Source organism: Gorilla gorilla, chromosome 2 (genome assembly GCF_029281585.2).
Source record: "Gorilla gorilla gorilla isolate KB3781 chromosome 2, NHGRI_mGorGor1-v2.1_pri, whole genome shotgun sequence".
NCBI classification, from domain to species: Eukaryota; Metazoa; Chordata; class Mammalia; order Primates; family Hominidae; genus Gorilla; species Gorilla gorilla.
Window position 1 is genome coordinate 112,657,734 of NC_086017.1, and position 19,387 is coordinate 112,677,120.

General features: G+C 39.3%; 1 protein-coding gene across 15 annotated transcripts in view; it reads left to right on the forward strand.

Moving 5' to 3' along the window:
- NXPE3 (neurexophilin and PC-esterase domain family member 3) overlaps positions 1–19,387 on the forward strand; it is a 42,887-nt gene that overhangs the window by 19,089 nt on the left and 4,411 nt on the right. For all 15 annotated transcript variants that reach the window (XM_055381873.2, XM_055381864.2, XM_055381871.2 and 12 more), the window contains 3 exons: positions 2,163–2,917; positions 7,982–8,055; positions 17,702–17,908. In XM_055381873.2, coding sequence (XP_055237848.1) covers positions 2,163–2,917; positions 7,982–8,055; positions 17,702–17,908 — 1,036 coding nt within the window. The remainder of the gene's footprint in view (positions 1–2,162; positions 2,918–7,981; positions 8,056–17,701; positions 17,909–19,387) is intronic.

Sequence of the window (19,387 nt, forward strand, 5' to 3'; positions counted from 1 at the left end):
CAGGCATGTGCCACCACGCTTGGCTAACTTTAAAAAAAAATTCTTGTAGAGATGGGGGTCTTGCTATGTTGCCCAGGTTGGTCTTGAACTCCTGGCCTCAAGCACTTCTTCTGCCTCAGCCTCCCGAAGTGTTGGAATTACAGGCATGAGCCACTGCACCTGATCTACTACTGTTAACATAATGAAAGATGAGGCCTCTGCTTCATTCTCCTTCCACAATTTGTAAAATTAATTTTATTTCTATATATAACATTAAATAATGTATCTAGTCCTTTTATTTCCCCAACAGCATAATATATCTTAGCTTCCTGCTCTAAATGATGAAGAAAGCACTACTCATTCTTACTTATTTATTTATTTGTTATTATTTTTTTGAGATGGAGTCTCATTCTGTCGCCCAGCCTGGAGTGCAGTGGCGCGATCTTGGCTCACTGCAACCTCTGCCTCCTGGGTTCAAGCAGTTCTCTCCCTCAGCCTTCCGAGTAGCTGGGATTACAGGCGCCTGCCACCACACTCAGCTAATTTTTGTATTTTTAGTAGAGATGGGGTTTCAGCATGTTGGCCAGGCTGGTCTTGAACTCCTGACCTTGTGATCCATCTGCCTCGGCCTCCCAAAGTGCTGGGATTACAGGTGTGAGCCACCGCATCTGGCCTACTTCATTCTTTTATATTTGATTTCCACTAGTTATAATATTACTTTTGCATCATTAGGTGCGTTCTTTATGGATTGTATCCTTCAAGGAATTGGTCCATTTCATCTGGGTTATCAAATTTATGGGCATAGAATTGTTCATAATATTCCTTTATTCCTTTAATGTCCATGGGATCTGTAGTGATGGCTTCTCTTTCATTTCTGATATTAATAATTTGTGTCCTCCCTCTTTTTTTCTTAGCCTGGCTAGAGGGCTTATCAATTTTATCGATCTTTTAAAAAACCAGCTTTGGATTTCATTGATTTTTCTTTATTGATTTCCTGTTTTCAAGTTCATTGATTTCTGCTATCATGTTTATTATTTTTCTTCTGCTTATTTTGGATATTGTTTGCTCTTCTTTTTTCTAGTTTGCTAAGATATAAGGTTAAATTATTGATTTTAGGTTGTTTTTCTTTCCTAAAATATGTATAGTACTATGAATTTCCCTATAAGCACTTCTCTTGCTTCATTCTATAGTGTTTAATGAATTATATTTTCACCTTCACCTAGTTAACATATTTTTAAATTTCTCATGAGATTTTGTATGTTACCCATTTGTATACCATTTTGGGATTTTTCCAGCTCTCTTTCTATTATTGATTTCTAGTTTAATTTCATTATGGCTTAAGAGAAGACACTGTATGATTTTTATTTTAAAAAATTTTTAAGGTGCATTTTATGGCCCAAAATGTGGTCTGTTTTGGTGAATGTTCCATGTGAGGTTGATGTGAAGTAGTTTACAGATGTCAACTATATCCAGTTTATTGATGGTGCTGTTGAATTCAACTATGTCCTTACCGATTTTCTGCCTACTGGATCTGTGTATTTCTGATAGAGGATTGTTGAAGTCTCAGACTATAATGTAGATTCATCTATTGCTCCATTAGTTTTTGCCTCACATGTTTTGATACTCATTGGTTAGGTACATACATGTTAAGGGTTGTTTTTTTTTTTGGAGAATTGACTCCTTTATTATTATGTAATGACCCTCTTTATCTTTGCTAACCTTCCTTGCTTTGAAATCTGCTCTGTCTGAAATTAATATAGCTACTACTGGTTTCTTTGGATTAGTGTTAGCATGGTATATCTTTCTCCATTCCTTTACTTTTTTCTTGGTGTTTCTCCATCTTAGGTTGGACTGGGTGGCTCGAGTGGGCTGGAGTTGGATATTTCCCTTCTCTCAGGTTGGTTAGGCTCTGATAAAACTCCAATAGGCTGGGTTCTGATAAAGTGGTTTGTCTTGAGGGGCAGCTTTGTTAAGAACAACACAGTGCTCTGCATACTTCAAAATGGGTCCTTTTCCCTTTCTATTCCCGGAAGCCCAAGGGGATTTTTCTTTGATATTCACCGTGAGAATCTGATTGAGCTCCTGGAGCTAAAACTCACAGAAGTGTGGGGAGCCCTCTGAATTTATGCCAAAATACAGAGACCTATTATAGTGGTAATTTCTGTTGTTTGTGTCTTCTTCAGTACTTGGACCATGAGACTGTTTCAGCCACTTTCATCGACAGCAGTGGACAGTTTGTTTCCTCCCAGGTGACGGGAATTAGCCGAAATCCCTACTGTGGCTATGATCAGCAGACCCTGTCCAGCCAGGAGCGCATGGAGGAGGACTCCTTGCTGGCTGCCTTGCACCGGCAGGTTCCTGATGTGGGCCCAGTCCCCTTTGTGAAGAGCACTGACCCTTCTTCCAGCTACTTTGTCATCTTGAACTCTGCTGCCTTCTTTAAGGTGGGAAGCCAGCTTGAGGTGCTGGTTCATGTGCAGGATTTTCAAAGAAAGCCCAAGAAGTATGGTGGAGACTACCTGCAGGCCAGAATTCACTCCCCCAAGCTGCAGGCCGGGGCTGTGGGCAGGGTGGTGGATTACCAGAATGGGTTTTACAAGGTTTTCTTTACTTTGCTATGGCCAGGCAAAGTTAAAGTGTCCGTATCTCTGGTCCACCCCAGTGAAGGGATCAGAGTTCTTCAGCGCTTACAGGAAGATAAACCAGACAGGGTCTATTTCAAGAGTCTCTTCCGTTCAGGAAGAATTTCTGAAACTACTGAGTGCAACGTGTGTCTTCCTGGGAATCTGCCCCTGTGTAACTTTACAGACCTCTACACTGGGGAGCCCTGGTTCTGCTTCAAACCAAAGAAGCTCCCTTGCAGCAGCAGAATTACCCATTTCAAAGGTGGATACCTGAAGGGTCTCCTAACCGCTGCAGAGAGTGCTTTCTTCCAGAGGTATGTACTGCTTTTTCTTGGGGATGATTTGAAGAGTTCTTTTCCACTGTCCTTGTTCCATTTAGGAGACTTTCTGGTATTCGGTATGTGTTTCTTACCTCTCTCTCAACTTGGCCCAATACAGAAGAGGTAGTGAATAAAAAAAACCATAGATTTGTATTTTTCATTAGTGTTTTAAAAATGAAGCTTAGTGCTTATCTGAGTCCAAATTAAAGACCTTTTACCCTTGAATTTTTGTTCTTTACCCTCATATCTGTGTTTTCCTTTAGAACCACATAGCATGTTTACACAGTAGCTGTGTAAGTAAAATCCCTTATTCACAGAACAGATAGAAGTTATCCAAGGGTCAGGTGTGGTGGTGACTCATGCTTGTAATCCCAGCACTTTGGGAGGCTGAAACGGGAGGATCGCTTGAGCCCAGGAGTTTGAGACCAGCCTGGGCAACATAGCAAGACCCCATCTATTTTATGTAAAGAAAAAAATAATCCAAGAACAGGGCTGGTAGGGCTGGTAGTCAGGCTGGTGTTTTATCTTTGTATCTAATGAACTGAAACTTTAAAAAGTAACATAATAACAGTTTTTAAAATCATTTGAACCTACTGATTAAAAAACTATGAATATGGCAACATTGCTGGGTTGACTTAATAAGCATAAAAAGTCAGGAATACCACAGAAAACTATATTTTTTAAGCTAAATAGTTGTTGAAATTATTGCAGTATTGTGTTCAAATTTCTATTTCAAATGTAAGCTTAAAATATTTTCAGCATGATGAGAAATACATGGAATAATGTGCAGAAAGGAATATGGAACCAGTATGAATTAAAATTTGTGTTTTCTTCAACATTCCATAACATCACTAAGAAATAAAAAATTATAAAAGCTACATGGTTAAAAAGTACCATTCTGGCCAAGCGTGGTGGCTCATGACTGTAGTCCCAGCACTTTGGGAGGCTGAGGTGGGAGGAAGGCTCGAGCCCAGGAGTTTGAGGTTGCAGTGAGCTGTGATCACAATTGCACTACAGCCTGGACAACAGAGTGAGACCCTGTCTCAACAAAAAGTGCAATTGTTTGAAAGAATGTATACATGTTTTTTACTTTTTAGTGAAATATATTGTTTTTAAACATTCCTTGGTAGAGAGAATTTTTTTGTTGGATAAAAGGGAGGTATTTTTGTTAAGGATATGTGGGCACCCTAAAAAATTTCATACTTTATGTCCACTCATTACCGTATGGGAGAAAAGTTGCTACAATAAAGTATGTGGTTTGTAGGAGCTCCTAAAATAAAACCCTTCAGTTTTCCACCCTGAAGTCAGCTTTTGGTCATACCAGATTATGTACATATGTAGTGGGTTCGTGCCATACTTTTAGAAGGCCAGCAGAGGGAGCACTACTCAATGTACAGTGTTTACTGTACTGCTGAGAAGACTAGTATTTTCTATGGCTCAGTACAAAATGAAAACAAACTTAAATTTCACAACTCCTCAAAACAAAACCAAAACAAAATTTTTCATTTTATTCGTGGGTTCAGGTTTCAGACATGCTATTTATTAGTGACTGAGCAGATTATTTTATTTCTGTGTACTTTTTTGCCTATATATGAAGACTACTCAATTACCCTATTTTAGAGGGTTGGTTTGTTTGTTTGTTTTGCAACAGGGTCTCACTTTGTCATCCAGGCTGGAGTGCAGTGGCATGATTGCAGCTTGCTGCAGCCTCAACGTCCCGGGTTCGAGGGATTCTCCCACCTCAGCCTCCCGAGTAGTTTGGACTACAGGTGTGCGCCACCACACCCAGCTAATTTTTGTATGTTTTGTAGAAATGTGGTTTCACTATGTTGCCCAGGCTGGTCTTGAACCCCTGGGCTCAAGTAGTCCTCCTGCTTTGTCCTCCCAAAGGGCTGGAATTACAGATGTGAGCCACCATACCCCGTTAGAGTTGTGTTTTTAGATTTTTAAGTTATTATGGATACATCCTAGTTGCACATATTTTTGAGGTAGATGTGATATTTTGATACAAGCATATAATATGTAATGATCAAATCAGGGTAATTGGAGTATCCATTGCCTAAAGCATTTATCATTTCTTTGTGTTGGGAACATTCCAATTCCACTGTCATAATTGTTTTGAAATATATAGTAAATGATTGTTAACTATAATTGCCCTATAGAGTTACGTTGTCAGTCTACTTAGTGGCCTAGCAAAGAGGAAGAAACATAGTAATTTACGCAAATTCCAGGTGGAAAATAGAGAAAGTTTAGAGAACTAAATTAGTGTAAAACTTAAAAGTATTTCTGACTATAAATTCTACCATTAAAAACAAAAAAGCACCTGTGAACCCACAAGGATAAAATAATATGTTTGTCCCTGCCCTTCCTTGCATGTCCTGGGTGAGGCTGGTTGATGGTACATTGTTGTAGAATGATTGCAGAATTTTATTTACCTGGAAGTTTGCTGAGAAAACAATGTCTGAGGTGGTGTAAGTTTTTGGAAAGCAAACATTTGACAGAGTCCTCATAATTGATTTTCATTTTCCACCCTTTATTCTGTTAAAGTTCTGAAATATTGCATAAGGCCATCTGAAAAGAAAAAGAAAAAGATTGAAATTGATTTTTTGGGGGATCTTTGGGTGTACTGTTTTGAGCTCATGGCCCAAATATGTTGAGCTGATATCCTTTTTTACTTCTCTTCGTTGGTAACTCATAACCTTACTTAAACCAGAAAGAATTAAGAAGCTTAGCCTTGGTATTTGGTTCCCTAAATGACAGTTGAACAATTAAAATATGTCATCTTTGTTCTTTATCTATAAGGGAATAAAAGTGTTACTTTTGGAAAGGACAACAGGGGTTTCCTTAAAGATCCTATTAATATAAGGGAAGGCCTTTTGAAAGAATGGGCTTATCACCTACAACATTTCCCTTTTATTTTAGCATGACTGCTACTTTTTTCTAACTTTGTGTTTAAAAAATTGAATCTTTAGAAACATTGCAGGAATAATAACAATGAACTCATATACTTTTAACTTAGATTCACTGTTATTGTTTTGACACATTTTGCTTTATCTTTCTTTGTGTTTATATGTATCTGTGTATAATTTTTTCCCCTGAACCATCTGAAAGTATGTTGCAGACATCATGGCACTGCACTCCATAAGTATGCCTCTCCTAAGAAAATGGACTTTCTCTAACATATAACCATAATGATCACATTTGGGACATTTATCATTGTTACAGTACTGTTATTTAATATGCAGTTCATATTAGATATTCAAGTTTCTTCAGTTGTCCCAATAATGACTTCTATAGCTATCTTTTTAATTTTAACTAATCTAATGTATGCTTACGCAGTGTGTTTGGTTATCTCTTTAATCCAAAAGAATTCTTTAGCCTATTTTGTTTTGTACAACATTGGCAATTTTGATGTTGCTGTTTTGTAGAATGTCCTTTACTTTTTTTTTTTTGAGATAGGGTGTCGCTTTGTCATCCAGGCTGGGGTGTGGTGCAGTGATCTCGGCTCACTGTAACCTTCAGCTCACTTGACTTCCTGGGGTCAAGTGATTCTTGTGCCTCACCCTCCCGAGTAGCTGGGAGTACTAGGCACGCACCACCATAGCTGGCTAATTTTTGTATTTTTAGTAGAGATGGAGTTTTGCCATGTTGGCCAGGCTGGTCTCAAACTCCTGGCCTCAAGGATATCTGCCCGTCTTGGCCTCCCAAAGTGCTGGGATTACAGGCATGAGCCACCACGCCCAGTCTACTTTGGATTTGCTTTATTGTTTTCACTTTCCATGTGATTAGACTGTGGCTAAATATTTTGGCAGGAAAATTATAGAAGAAATTTTCCTGCAAATATTTTTACAGGAAATTATGTTTTTGTAAGAAAATTATTATTGTACAATAATAATTATATAATTATTATAACTATAGACAAGTAAATTGTATATTTTTTTCTTACCATAAAACTCTAAACTCATGAAAGTAGTTTATATGTGCTCTCTTAAAAATCACTTTATTTAAGCTATGAAATTCGATTATGCTGTAATGTGGCCAGGCCTGTACACTTCCTTCATTACTTGTTTTTTGTCTGTCTCCATGTCAGCTCCATGAAGAAGGAGATGCTGTGTGTTTTTCTTACTGTAGTAGCCCTGGATTCTAGGACAGTACCTGGCTTAAGAAGCTTAAGAATTATTTGTTGAATAAACAGTTTTTTCTGAAATTGATGAAATAATAAAAAATGACTGCACATTCCCATATCAAGAGTTTGAGAAGTTAACATTTTATGTTTTTGTTTTTGGTCTAAGTACAAGAGACCTAGTTTTATTGTGACTCAGTTTCTGGAATAGTTGCCCCGGATTTCGAGTGCTTTTCTCCTTACCTCCACCCTCCCCCATGTTTTAATGCAGCCCTCCAAAAATATTTACTGAGTGTGGACTCTAGACCAGGGCCCGTGCTAGGATACAAAGATGAATGAGGCACCACCCTTATCTTCGAGTAGTATATGTTTTATTTTATTTTATTTTTTTCCCCTGCTGCCTCCCTTGAGTAGTACATGTTTTAGTAAGGGGAACAGACACTAAAGAGTCCTGGTAATGATGAGCAAAGTACTGCATGAGTAAGTATCTGGGGGGCAAGTGTCCCCACTAGGACTCCTGTCAGATCTGGAAAAGGCCTGAGGAATCTGATACATGACTTAATGCAGCGTATACTTGCAGCCTGAAAACTAAGTAATGACAAAATAGACATTCTTGTCAGTGTGAGCCATTCTCTGAGTCCAAGGGGAGTACATAATTCAAACCAGAATTGGTCATTTTGGAGTTTGCACTCTTAGCAGTATACAGTGGAGTGAAATTTAAGAATCAATTTAATTTCTTTTCAGTTTTTATGTACATAAAACCTGCTTACTACAAGAGACCCAGTTTATTATTTTGTGTTGGTTAACATTCATAAGTATATTTCATCATAATAAGGCTCCGTGAAATTAGTCATTTTATCATTTTCCAATAAAGACATATATCTGAAAATAAATGTTCCTGAACCTGAGCTTGTGCTTTTTTATTCCTCTTAAAGTGGTGTCAATATCAAAATGCCAGTCAACTCCAGTGGACCTGATTGGGTAACTGTGATTCCCAGGAGAATAAAAGGTAAAAAAAAGAATAAGCTTGATGATTTGTTGTTTTTCTTACTAAGTGGGTTGAGGCTCTGTCGTTTCATTTATGTTGCAAAAACTTATATGCCATAGTTACTTCTGGGCACAATTGAAAATATTAAAAGTACTGTTTGATTAAAAAAATCAGATCTTATGTGCATAATTCTGAGTTTTGCTATTTATTGTTATTTTATTTTATTTTTTTTTGAGACAGGGTCTTGCTCTGTTACCTAGGCTGGAGTGCAGTGGCGCAATCTTGACTCACTGCAGCCTTGATCTCCTAGGCTCAATTGATCCTCCCATCTCAGCCTCCCGAGTAGCTGGGACTACAGGCACACACCACCACACCTGGCTGATTTTTGCATTTTTTTTTTTTGCAGAGACAAATTTTTGCCATGTTGCCCAGGATGGTCTTGAATTCTTGAGCTCGAGCAATCCTCCCACCTTGGCCTCCCAAAGTGCTGGGATTACAGACATGTGCACGGCCGAGTTTTGCTATTTAAGCTCATGTAAAAGTTTTCTTCTCTTGCCAGCCCTCTTCTGTTTGGCTCCTCAAGAGTCTTTTGAACAACCTTGTCCAATATGATAGCAACTAGTCACTTGTAGTGATTCAAATTTAAATCAATTAAGATTAAATAAAATTCAAAATCTAGTTATTTAATCACACATGCCCAATAACTATATGTAGACAGCATTTTATGTAGAATTTATCCATCATCTTCAAAAAGTTGTGTTGGACATTGCTGCTCTAGAGATATGGGTAAAATTATCATGGAAATGTTTAAATCATCACAAAAAGTTGTGTTGGACATTGCTGCTCTGGAGATATGGGTAAAATTATCATGGAAATGTTTAAAATAACATTGGGTTGGAGAATAGCAGCTGTTCTCAAAGTGTGATCTGTGGATCAGTGGCATCAGCATTACCAGGCAACCTGATAGAATTGCAAATTCTCAGGTCCTATCTCAGATGACTGAAACAGAAACCCTGGCTGGTGGGGCCGAGCAAAAAAGTTTTAACAAACTTTTCGGGTGACTCTGATTTATTGGTGTAGAATATTAATAGTAAAAGAACAAAATTTAGAGCAGTAAGTGTAAATTTTGCAGAATAGATATAATTAGCTATCGTGATTTTTAGAAAGAAGGGATGAATGTTACTAGTGAGGCTTATGCAGATGGCGGGCAAGGTCCTTCTAGCTTTTAAAAGTATATTAGCTAATAGTACTCCACTCTGCAGATGTTGGCAAACCCTTTTGCTGCAGGGGCTTGATATTTAATACCTGTGGATCAAGCAGAGTGGATATTAGCCACAAGCCTTGTATGAGTGGTGGGGAAGGAACTGAAGAGCAAGGACCATCTCAAGGGGCAGCCTCTTTTCAGTTTCTGCTGCTTTGTTACCATGTAGAAACAAACCCTGTATGCCCAGCTCCGTAGATTTGTTTTTTCCAAGAGAAACCAGAAACTTTGATTTTTTAACTGTGATATCTCCATATTTTAGAACATTGACATCCAATTCAAGACTTTGAAAATATTGTATGGGCTAAATAAAATCTGTTTGGCCCATATGCAGCCAGGGCACTGCCAGTTTATATCTCTTGTCTCTAGTATCATATGCCACAAGAATTCCCAGTCTTTTCCTGATGAAGAGCTGTTTTTGATTTACTTGAACCAAATGAATTACTAATTTTAGAGGATATATATATATATATATATATAAAGACATTTATCTTTTATCTGTTTGGGCCTTAACCCTGAGGTCAAGATGTCAGTAGACAAGGTGTCCTTCAGTAGTACTGCGCTCTAAACACTCTCCATGTCCGACATCTTCAGGAGGCCCTGTCTCCCACTGCTGGATCTGTCCTTCTTTCTCACAGACTCGACTGGCTTGCCCTTATTGTGATGTCCCTAGGTGTCCCAGGGATGGTCAGTGGGAGGAACTTTGGAAAGTTTACCTGTACCTGACACGTCTTGAGGATCAGCCAGGAAGTGGCTGTGGGTTTATGATGTACTCTTCTGGTTAGAGGGAAGATAGATTTGGTAATTAGTGAGCCTTTTGATATATTTTTAGAGGAAGAAAGTAACTATGAATTAGTAGGAGCAGAATATCCTGGTTTTGAATAGGAAAACCTTCTTGTTGTAACAGGTATTTAACTGGAAAGAAAAGAGAAGGGCAATTGCTTTATGGACTGTGGAAGGAACCCAGCTTGGCAGAACTTCATTGAATTTCACTCTGTGGACCAGCAGGGGGCATTCAAAGACCCTAAATCAAGGGCTCATAATTTTTTTTCCTTCTTTTGCTTCATTCTATGCAAACATTCTGTTTCTGCTTAAACTTTCACCAACTAATTTTAGCATTCATCAAGGTTCATCAGATCTTGCCTGTGGCAATGATTTCTGTGGAATTCTAATTGTGACTTTTAATGTCTCTCATTCTTTCAACATTTATTAGTTGGAATTCTTTTGCAAAGAAGAGTTGTCCCTTCTTCATTTTAAGTATTTATATCAGTGTAGACTCATGATAATTTCATTCCTTGGAATGAAGGAAAAAAATTATAATCCAATCCAATTCAATCATTATTTTATTTGCTTTTATTTTTGCTCAAATTGTTCCAGTTTTGGCAGTTGGGGAACACTTTCAGTTTGGCTTCTTTGTGCCCTTTTGTCATCCTGTGTGCTGTCATCCTTTTGTTTGTTTTGAGCACTTCCTTAGTTTCTGGCACCACAAGATATTTGAGGCTTGTCTTGTATTTTCTTTGCCTTAGCCTTAGAAGGGGTTTATAGTATTTCTACTTTTATTTCACTTATGAATCCTATATTTTGAAGTTTTTTCCCTATGAAATTGTATTTATGTATTAGCTAATTAATATTCTTACAAGGTAAAACTATTGTTAAGATTCATATTTAGATTGCCTGAGATTGGCAGTGCTACTGCTACTTGTGGGCATAATTCCAGTCAAAAGCAAGGAAAAACAGTTTTTAGTTCTAGTTGACTACCTTTTTAAGAGCAAGCATCTGGTTTATGTCAGGTTTTCCCAGTGCCAGAATTACTGCTGAGTTTTCATTAGTACCTGTAATGTAGTCCCCAGATTATCACAGCTGAGTGGCTCAGGGACCTTGACAGATTCTGACCTCATCAACAACTTGAGGTTATATTTTTTGGGGGAACTTACTGAGAGTTTAGAATAAGACTCGATCTAATAGCAACAGTATAGATAAGAACAATGAAGTTTTACATTTGTGTGTATCTTTGTAGCTATGGCAGGTTGAATACTAAGATGACTTCCAGTGATCTATGCTCTTACATAATCTCCTTCCCCTTGAGTGTGGCAGTGACATGTAAATATGATGGTATATCATTCCTATGATTTGATTATGTTATATGACAAAGTTGACTTTAAGAGAGTGGCATTATCCTAGGTAGACCTGACCTTAGATCAGATAAGCCCTTAACAGGGGCCATGTTCTTCCTGAAGAAATTCAAAGTGTAAGAAGGATTCCATGTGAGGGAGATTCTTTGTTGCTGGTTTTAAAGATGAAGGGGGCCACATGGCTAGGAATATAGGCAACTTCTAGTAGCTGGAGAGCATCTCCTGGCTGATAACCATCAAGGAAATGGGAAACTCAGTCTTACAACCACAAGTAACTGAATTCTGGCAGCAACTTGAATGAACTTTTTTTTTTTGTTTTTTTTGGTTTGTTTGTTTTTGAGACAGAGTCTTGCTCTGTTGCCCAGGCTGGAGTGCAGTGGTCCGATCCTGGCTCACAGCAAACCTCTGCCTCCTGTGTTCAAGCGATTCTCGTGCCTCAGCCTCCCAAGTACCTGGGATTACAGGCGTGCACCACCACACCTGGCTAATTTTTCTGTTTTTAGTAGAGACGGGGCTTCACTGTGTTGGCCAGGCTGGTCTCGAACTCCTGAGCTCAAGCGATCTACCCACCTTGCCCTCCCAAAGTGCTGGGATTACATGCGTGAGCCACGCGCCTGGCCTTGAATGACCTTTTTGAAGGCTTTTCTCCAGAGAACACAGCCCTGATAATAGCCTGATTCAACTTGTGAGACTCTAAGGAGAGAACACAGTTATGCTATGTCCCAGACTCCTGACCTGCAGATCTGTGGGTTAATAAATGTCTCTTGTTTTTAAGCTACTAAGTTTGTGGTGATGTGTTACACAGCAATAGAAAACTAATAAAATAACCACCATCTAGATCAAGTTATTGAACATTTAGAACATATAGGATGTTTCCAGGACCCTAGCATGCGCTTTACTATTCACACTATTACAGTATTGAATTTTCACAATAACCCTTCAAAATAACTAGTAGTTGACCCATTTTATGGATGATGTGACCAAAGTCCAGAGATTTCACTTATAGTGTCATCGTTTTGAGTCCTTCTTTGTTAGACTCTGAGGGTATAGTTAGGGAATAAGATGAAAATTTAAATGATTTCTGAAGTCTCAAGAGTTGGAAATGTGGAGTCAGACTTAGAGTAGGTCCCGTGACTCTTCATCTAGCATTTTCCCTACTGCCCCTTAATCAGGAGGTATGGCCAATGATGTCTTGATGCTTTGGTTTGCCTGCAGTAGTTAATTTTTTTTTTTTTTTTTTGAGAAGGTGTCTCGCTCTGTCACCCAGGCTGGAGTGCAGTAGTGTGATCTCGGCTCATTAAAACTTCTGCCTCCTGGGTTCAAGCAATTCTTCTGCCTCAGCTTCCCAAGTAGCTACCATTGCAGGCACAATGCCACCATGCCTGGCTAATTTTTGTATTTTTAGTAAAGATGTGGTTTTGTACGTTGGCCAGCCTGGTCTGAAACTCCTGACCTCAAGTGATCCGCCTGCCTTGGCTTCCTAAAGTGTTGGGATTACAGGTGTGAGCCACCACTGTACCTGGCCTGCAGTAGTGAAATTTATCAACCTTCTAGTATACAAATGATGAAGTGAATGATAGTGTTTCATGTTATGCAGTAAAAACGAAACTAGTCATTTTGTGGATGAGACCTCATCTGATGTTGATTTCTAGAAAATGGCAGATAAATGTTATAACAAATGGGACAAAGCTATTTTATTTTTAAAAAATTTAACTATCTGGATGCAGATGTCAAAGGGACAAAGCTATTTTGAAGACAACTACTTTCCAATTGCTGGAAAAAATAATTTGATACAGAATATCTTTAATTTAGTTAACCGGGAAAATCAAAGGGCTCATGTTCTGCATATAAAACTACTAACTGATAGCATTTGAGGGAAGGAAGCCTCCTCAATATATCAGCAAAATGTATTTCTTTGTAAATGGTACCACCTCTACCACTACCTGCCTCTACACTTATTGAGAAACTTTGTCAAGTCACTCTGTGACTTGCTTTCTTCATCTTTAAAAGATATTTCGACGGCCGGCTGCGGTGGCTCATGCCTGTAATCCCAGGACTTTGGGAGGCCGAGGCGGGTGGGTCATGAGGTCAGGAGATGAGACCATTCTGGCTAACACGGTGAAACCCCATCTCTACTAAAAATGCAAAAAACTAGCCGGGCGTGGTGGTAGGCGCCTGTAGTCCCAGCTACTCAGGAGGCTGAGGCAGGAGAATGGCATGAACCCGGGAGGCGGAGGTTGCAGTGAGCCGAGATTGCGCCACTGCACTCCAGTCTGGGTGACAGAGTGAGACTCCGTCTTAAAAAAAAAAAAAAAAAAAAAAGATATTTGGACTAGCTACTCTTTAAGGTCCCATTCAACAGTCTATGAATTTATAGAATTTCTATCTATATAGCATTCTTAGCTTACCTCTGTAAACTGCAGAGGTTTTAGGGGACTAAAATATATAGGAAAGAAAATTAAATTTCCAAGGTTTCATAGGGGGAATTCAAGGAGTAAACTCAAACTCAAGCCATTACAATTACTGTGTAGCTGGGCCCTTCTCATATTCCCAGCACTTGACAGAGTGTTCCTAACCAGCTCAATATACACTATCCTCATTCCTCATCCTGCTGAGGTCTATCCCTCCCTACTGACCTTATCCCAAGCTTCCTATGCTCATGGCAGTCTCTGGTGCAGGGAATTGGTTGATCCCATTTCTTCTGTCTTGTTTTCCCCCTTATAAACTGTGTACTCCCCTTTGTCCTGCCTTTTACTGTTCTTAATTCTGCAGACAATTCCATACTATAAAATTAATGGACAGGTTTGCTGCACATCTCACCCCGCAGCCCTCCCCGCCCCGCCCCACCTCAATTCACGTTGTGTCCTTTTCGTCCAGCTCTTTCTGGATGATTTAGGGAAATTTATCTCTCTGCCTTTTTCTCTTTCATTTTGTTCCATCTTTGGCCCAGACAGCCCTCATTATGGCTAATGGATTACATGGCGTGACAGCCTTTGGAGGAAAATGCAAACCATGGGCTTTAAAGAGAAGCCAAGAAATTTTAGAGATGCAGGGACATTACTTTCAAATAATAAAAAATATCCCTTCTGGTTTTGCCCAAATCTTCATATCTGCTTTTACAACCACCTCTGTTTAAACTTTTTCCTTCACCAGCAATTTTCAAGATAACCATAAAGTTGAGTAATAACTCATTTTTATTGTTTGTTTTAATTATTTTTATTCCATGTGAATAGTACATTAGGGGTTATATTATCTATTTAGGAGACTTTCATATCTCAGTTATCTTACATGAAATGCATTGTGAGTTCCAAGAAACACCATTTAAACAGCCACAGACTGCTTAAAAATCATATTAAAATTGTCAGGAAATGTTTTTGTCCCAGTTGACCATAAGGGGGCAACATAGGTATGTGCATTTCATTTAAAAAATATGATTTTTTTTCTCATGTAGCATGCAGCATGTTTAAAGAATTAATGTCAGATTTAGTAATTGATTTGCTTTCCTTAGCTCTGGTAGTAAATATAATTAACATTTCAATGGAAATGGTAATTGTTTCCTGTGTGACATATACTTTTCTTTATAACACATATTTGACACAGAATAACCGAGTCTACCGAATGAACAGTGGTAAAAAATTGTAACATCAAAATAACTTTTAATTCTCATTCTAGTAAATGTTTTCTGTGGGCCCTAGGTGTCGTCTCTGGAGCTCTCTATGCAGCCTCGATGTACTGATATAATGAGGGAGCTTTGCACAAGGTGCAGTAACATATTAAAGCTACACTTGATAACATGTTGAGAAATTATTTTTGAACAAGCCAAGGAAATGTTTACCCTACACGCCCCCGACAATTTTTCTTTGATAATCGCATTTGCCAAATAAAGCTTTTAAAATCAGCGTTCAGTTTCCTTTTCTACTTGGGCTCTGAACCTGCAAAGAATTAGCAGATGCCGAAGAAAAAAAGATTAGATATGCACTCTGTGTCAAATAGAACATCTTCTTTGGAGGGATAAAAACCAAAATAATTTGGAGTAACACAGATAATGTCAAGTCAAATAAGCTAAAAGTAGTCACAAATAGGTGAGTCACTTAAATTTAAATTTCTGAGTTGTATAAGCATTTAGAGTCCAAATTGTGGCTTAATAGGTGACTGTAGAATGACTGGACTTTGATAAAGGTTGTGTAAGAAAATGATATAACCTGGTGGTTTCTTGAAGATTGTAGGTTTGAATAATTGTTAGAAATGAATAAATATATACCTTCAAGAAAAAAAAAAGCAATGGTTAACATCTATAAACATCTGTTTTTGAGAAGTGATCTAGCACACAGTGGTTAAGATCACGGGCTTTGGGCTCACTTGCTTGGGCCAGGTGCTGGCTTTGCTCCTTACTAGCTTAGCTCTGGGACCTTGGTCAAGTTGTTTAGCTGTTCTGAAAGGTAGGGATAGTGATAGGACCTACTTCAAAGAGTTACTGTGAGCATATGAGATAATACGTTTGCTCAGAATAGTGTCTGAGGCAGAGTAAACTTGCAAGAAATATTAGCCATCACAGTCTGTTTTGAAGCATGTAACGTGTGGCATTTTCTACAGGAGGTGTTAGGGCAGAAGGATGTTGACTTTCCCTCTGAAAGGTCGTTTTGCTTGTGTTATCAAGTGTAACTAGGTTACAACCAGGAGGTACACATTGGTGATGTATTTTTAGCATTGTTCATTATATATATAAAGACTTTCTGAACCTTTTGTATAATGGAGAATAATCCGTTAGATTGTCTGCCATTAGTTTGTTCTCCATATTAAGTGGTGTTTTTTTGGAATTAAAATTAAAATTTGAAGATGGGATTCATGGATTCTAACTTTGCTTTTAATGGGCTGAAAACAGTGAACTAATACTACTCTGTATGTGTAAAGTATTAGTCTAAGTTGTTACTTGCCTCGCAGGCATGTGGGTGAGAAACTGTTCTCTTCTGGGAGAATGCTGGATAAATGCTTATGTCCACACATTTCCTTTGGTTTTGTCTTCCTTTATATTTGGCTTTGATAAAAACATGTAATCAGGCTGGGCATGGTGGCTCACGCCTGTAATTCTAGCACTTTGGGAGGTCGAGGCGGGCAGATCACTTGAGATCAGGAGTTTGAGATCAGCCTGGCCAACATAGTGAAACCCCATCTGTACTAAAAGTGCAAAAATTGGCCGGGTGTGGTGGCTCACGCCTGTAATCCCAGCACTTTGGGAGGCCAAGGTGGGTGATCACAAGGTCAAGAGATTGAGACCATCTTGGCCAACATGATGAAACCTTATCTCTACTAAAAATACAAAAATTAACTGGGTGTGGTGGTACACGCCTGTACTCCCAGCTACTCGGGAGGCTGAGGCAGGAGAATCGCTTGAACCCAGGAGGCAGAGGTTGCAGTGAGCTGAGATCATGCCACTGCACTCCAGCCTGGCGACAGAGCGAGACTCTGTCTCGGAAAAAAAAAAAAAAAAAGCAAAACTTAGCCAGGCATGGTAGTGCGTGCCTGTAATCCCAGTTACTTGGGAGGCTGAGGCAGGAGAATCACTTGAACCCAGGAGGCGGAGGTTGCAGTGAGCCGAGATTGTGCCGCTGCACTCCAGCCTGGGCAAAAAGAGTGAGACTCCATCTAAAAAAAAATGTAAGCAGAGGGAATGCTGAAAGTCCCTCCTTTCCTTTCTGTCCACCAATACCTTCATGCCCATTTCAGATCTTCCCATTTTTGTACAAAGGAAAACCTTTTTTTTTAAATTTTACTTTTAAGTTCTGGGATACATGTGCAGAATGTGCAGGTTTGTTACATAGGTATACATGTAGTTTGCTGCACCTGTCAACCCGTCATCTAGGTTTTAAGCCTTGTATTTGTCCTAATGCTCTCCCTCCCCTTCCCCCCAACCCCCCGACAGGCCACGGTGTGTGATGTTCCTCTCCCTGTGTCCATGTGTTCTCATTGTTCAACTCCTACTTACGAGTGAGAACATGTGGTGTTTGGTTTTCTGTTCCTGTGTTAGTTTGCTGAGAATGATGACTTCCAGCTTCATCCATGTCCCTGCAAAGGACATGAACTCATTCTTTTTTATGGCTGTGGAAAACCTTTTTTTAATCAGGAGAAAAGTCTGGGATTTGAGGTCTGACAGCAGGAAATGTTTCCCACATGCTATCAGGCTAACAAATACATGGGCATAATTGTTTCTTGGGACATTTTTCATCTATTGTTGGAGGAGAATATTAAAATATTTGTTTTTCTTTTTTCTTTGCAGAAACTAACAGTCTAGAACTATCTCAAGGCTCAGGAACTTTTCCTTCTGGGTATTATTATAAAGACCAGTGGAGGCCCAGAAAGTTTAAGATGCGTCAGTTTAATGACCCTGACAACATTACAGAGTGCTTACAAAGAAAAGTGGTGCATTTATTTGGTGACTCAACAATCAGGCAATGGTTTGAATACCTTACTACATTTGTTCCAGGTTGGTACTTTGCCTTTTGTTTTGTAACTCTTTCCCACATCAGCTTTGAAATAAGCAGACTCACTCAGGTGCCTGAAGAAAGGTTATCAGGTGAGGAAACATATATTTCTGTGTAGGACTAAAGAGGTACCCAAACCCTGGAGAGATGTGTGACAGTTTCTGATCAATAGCTGTGTTGTGTTGTACTCATGGAAGCACTGGGTTCTCATTGAGGTTTATGTCACTGATGAGCTGTATGACTTTGGACAAGTCATTTACTTTTTAGGGCTTCATTTCTCCATGTGTGAGATGAGACAGCTGGACCATGTCACTTCACAGGTGTCTTTCCCTTCAATATTCTGAGTTGTAAAATAGAGGTGGGCATTTCCAGTTGTTTCTCCCCTAGTTCTGTCTCATCCAACTCCAAGTTTATAGTAGCTTTGAGTAGAAGGAAGCAGCCAGACCTATGGTGGTCCATATTGCATCCTTGCAGCAAAGCCATCCCTGTGTCATCCATTGGGCCTACCATTGGTGTGACTCTGAGATGGAGTTGGCTCCTCCTGAGGGAGTCTGGGTAAGTTCCAGCATTCTTAGCTTCTTGATTTCTCTGCTTGGCTCTGGGGCTGTTCTCCAGACTCAGAACAAAACCCCAGTGGTTGGAGGCCCACCCCTTCTTCACAAGGGCATTCTTTTCTTTCTGGAAGGGATATGGATGAGGTAAGGAAGGAGGGATCCTGAAGGAGCAGAAATAAAGACCCTGCTTACAATTTAGAGAGCTGATAGTTTTGTGGGAACTGTTTTTAATGGCCATGTGTGGGCAAGGCTTTTAATAAAGTAAAGCCTGATGGTTTGTTGTGAGTTGTTTGTGATTGTTTTTATCAGCCCTTTTATTTATTATGTCAACTTAGTTTTATTGATTGATTGATTGAGATGAGGTCTCACTCTCTCACCCAGGCTGGAGTGCAATGGTGTGATCATGGCTCACTGCAGCCTCAACCTCCTGGGCTCAAGCGATCCTCCCACCTCAGCCTCCCAAGCATTTGGGACCACAGGCGTGAGCCACTGCACTCAGCTAATTTTTTTGTATTTTTTGTAGAGACATGGTCTCACTGTGTTGCTCAGGCTAGTCTCGAATTCTCATGCTCAAGCAGTCCGCCCGCCTCAACCTCCCAAAGTGCTGATGGCTCACACCTGGCCTCAACTTAGTTTTAAATTTAATTTTTAGAAGGAAAGGGGAAGTAGATATTGTCCCCAAAAGTGTAAAGTCAGTTCCACTTTTTGTTTTGATTGTTTTTTAAATTGAAACAGATATAACTAAGCTTTGTTTGATAAAGTATAATTTATACATTAGGAGAAGGGAAATACTTTGTATGGCTTGATGCTAGACAAGGTTTGATGTGATGCTGACCAGTGAGGGCCTTCCTAGGTGTCTGTAGTTGCTTGCTTCTTAAATTCTAATGATGTAGCTTGGTATTTCCTTTGATAGCAAGGATCACACTG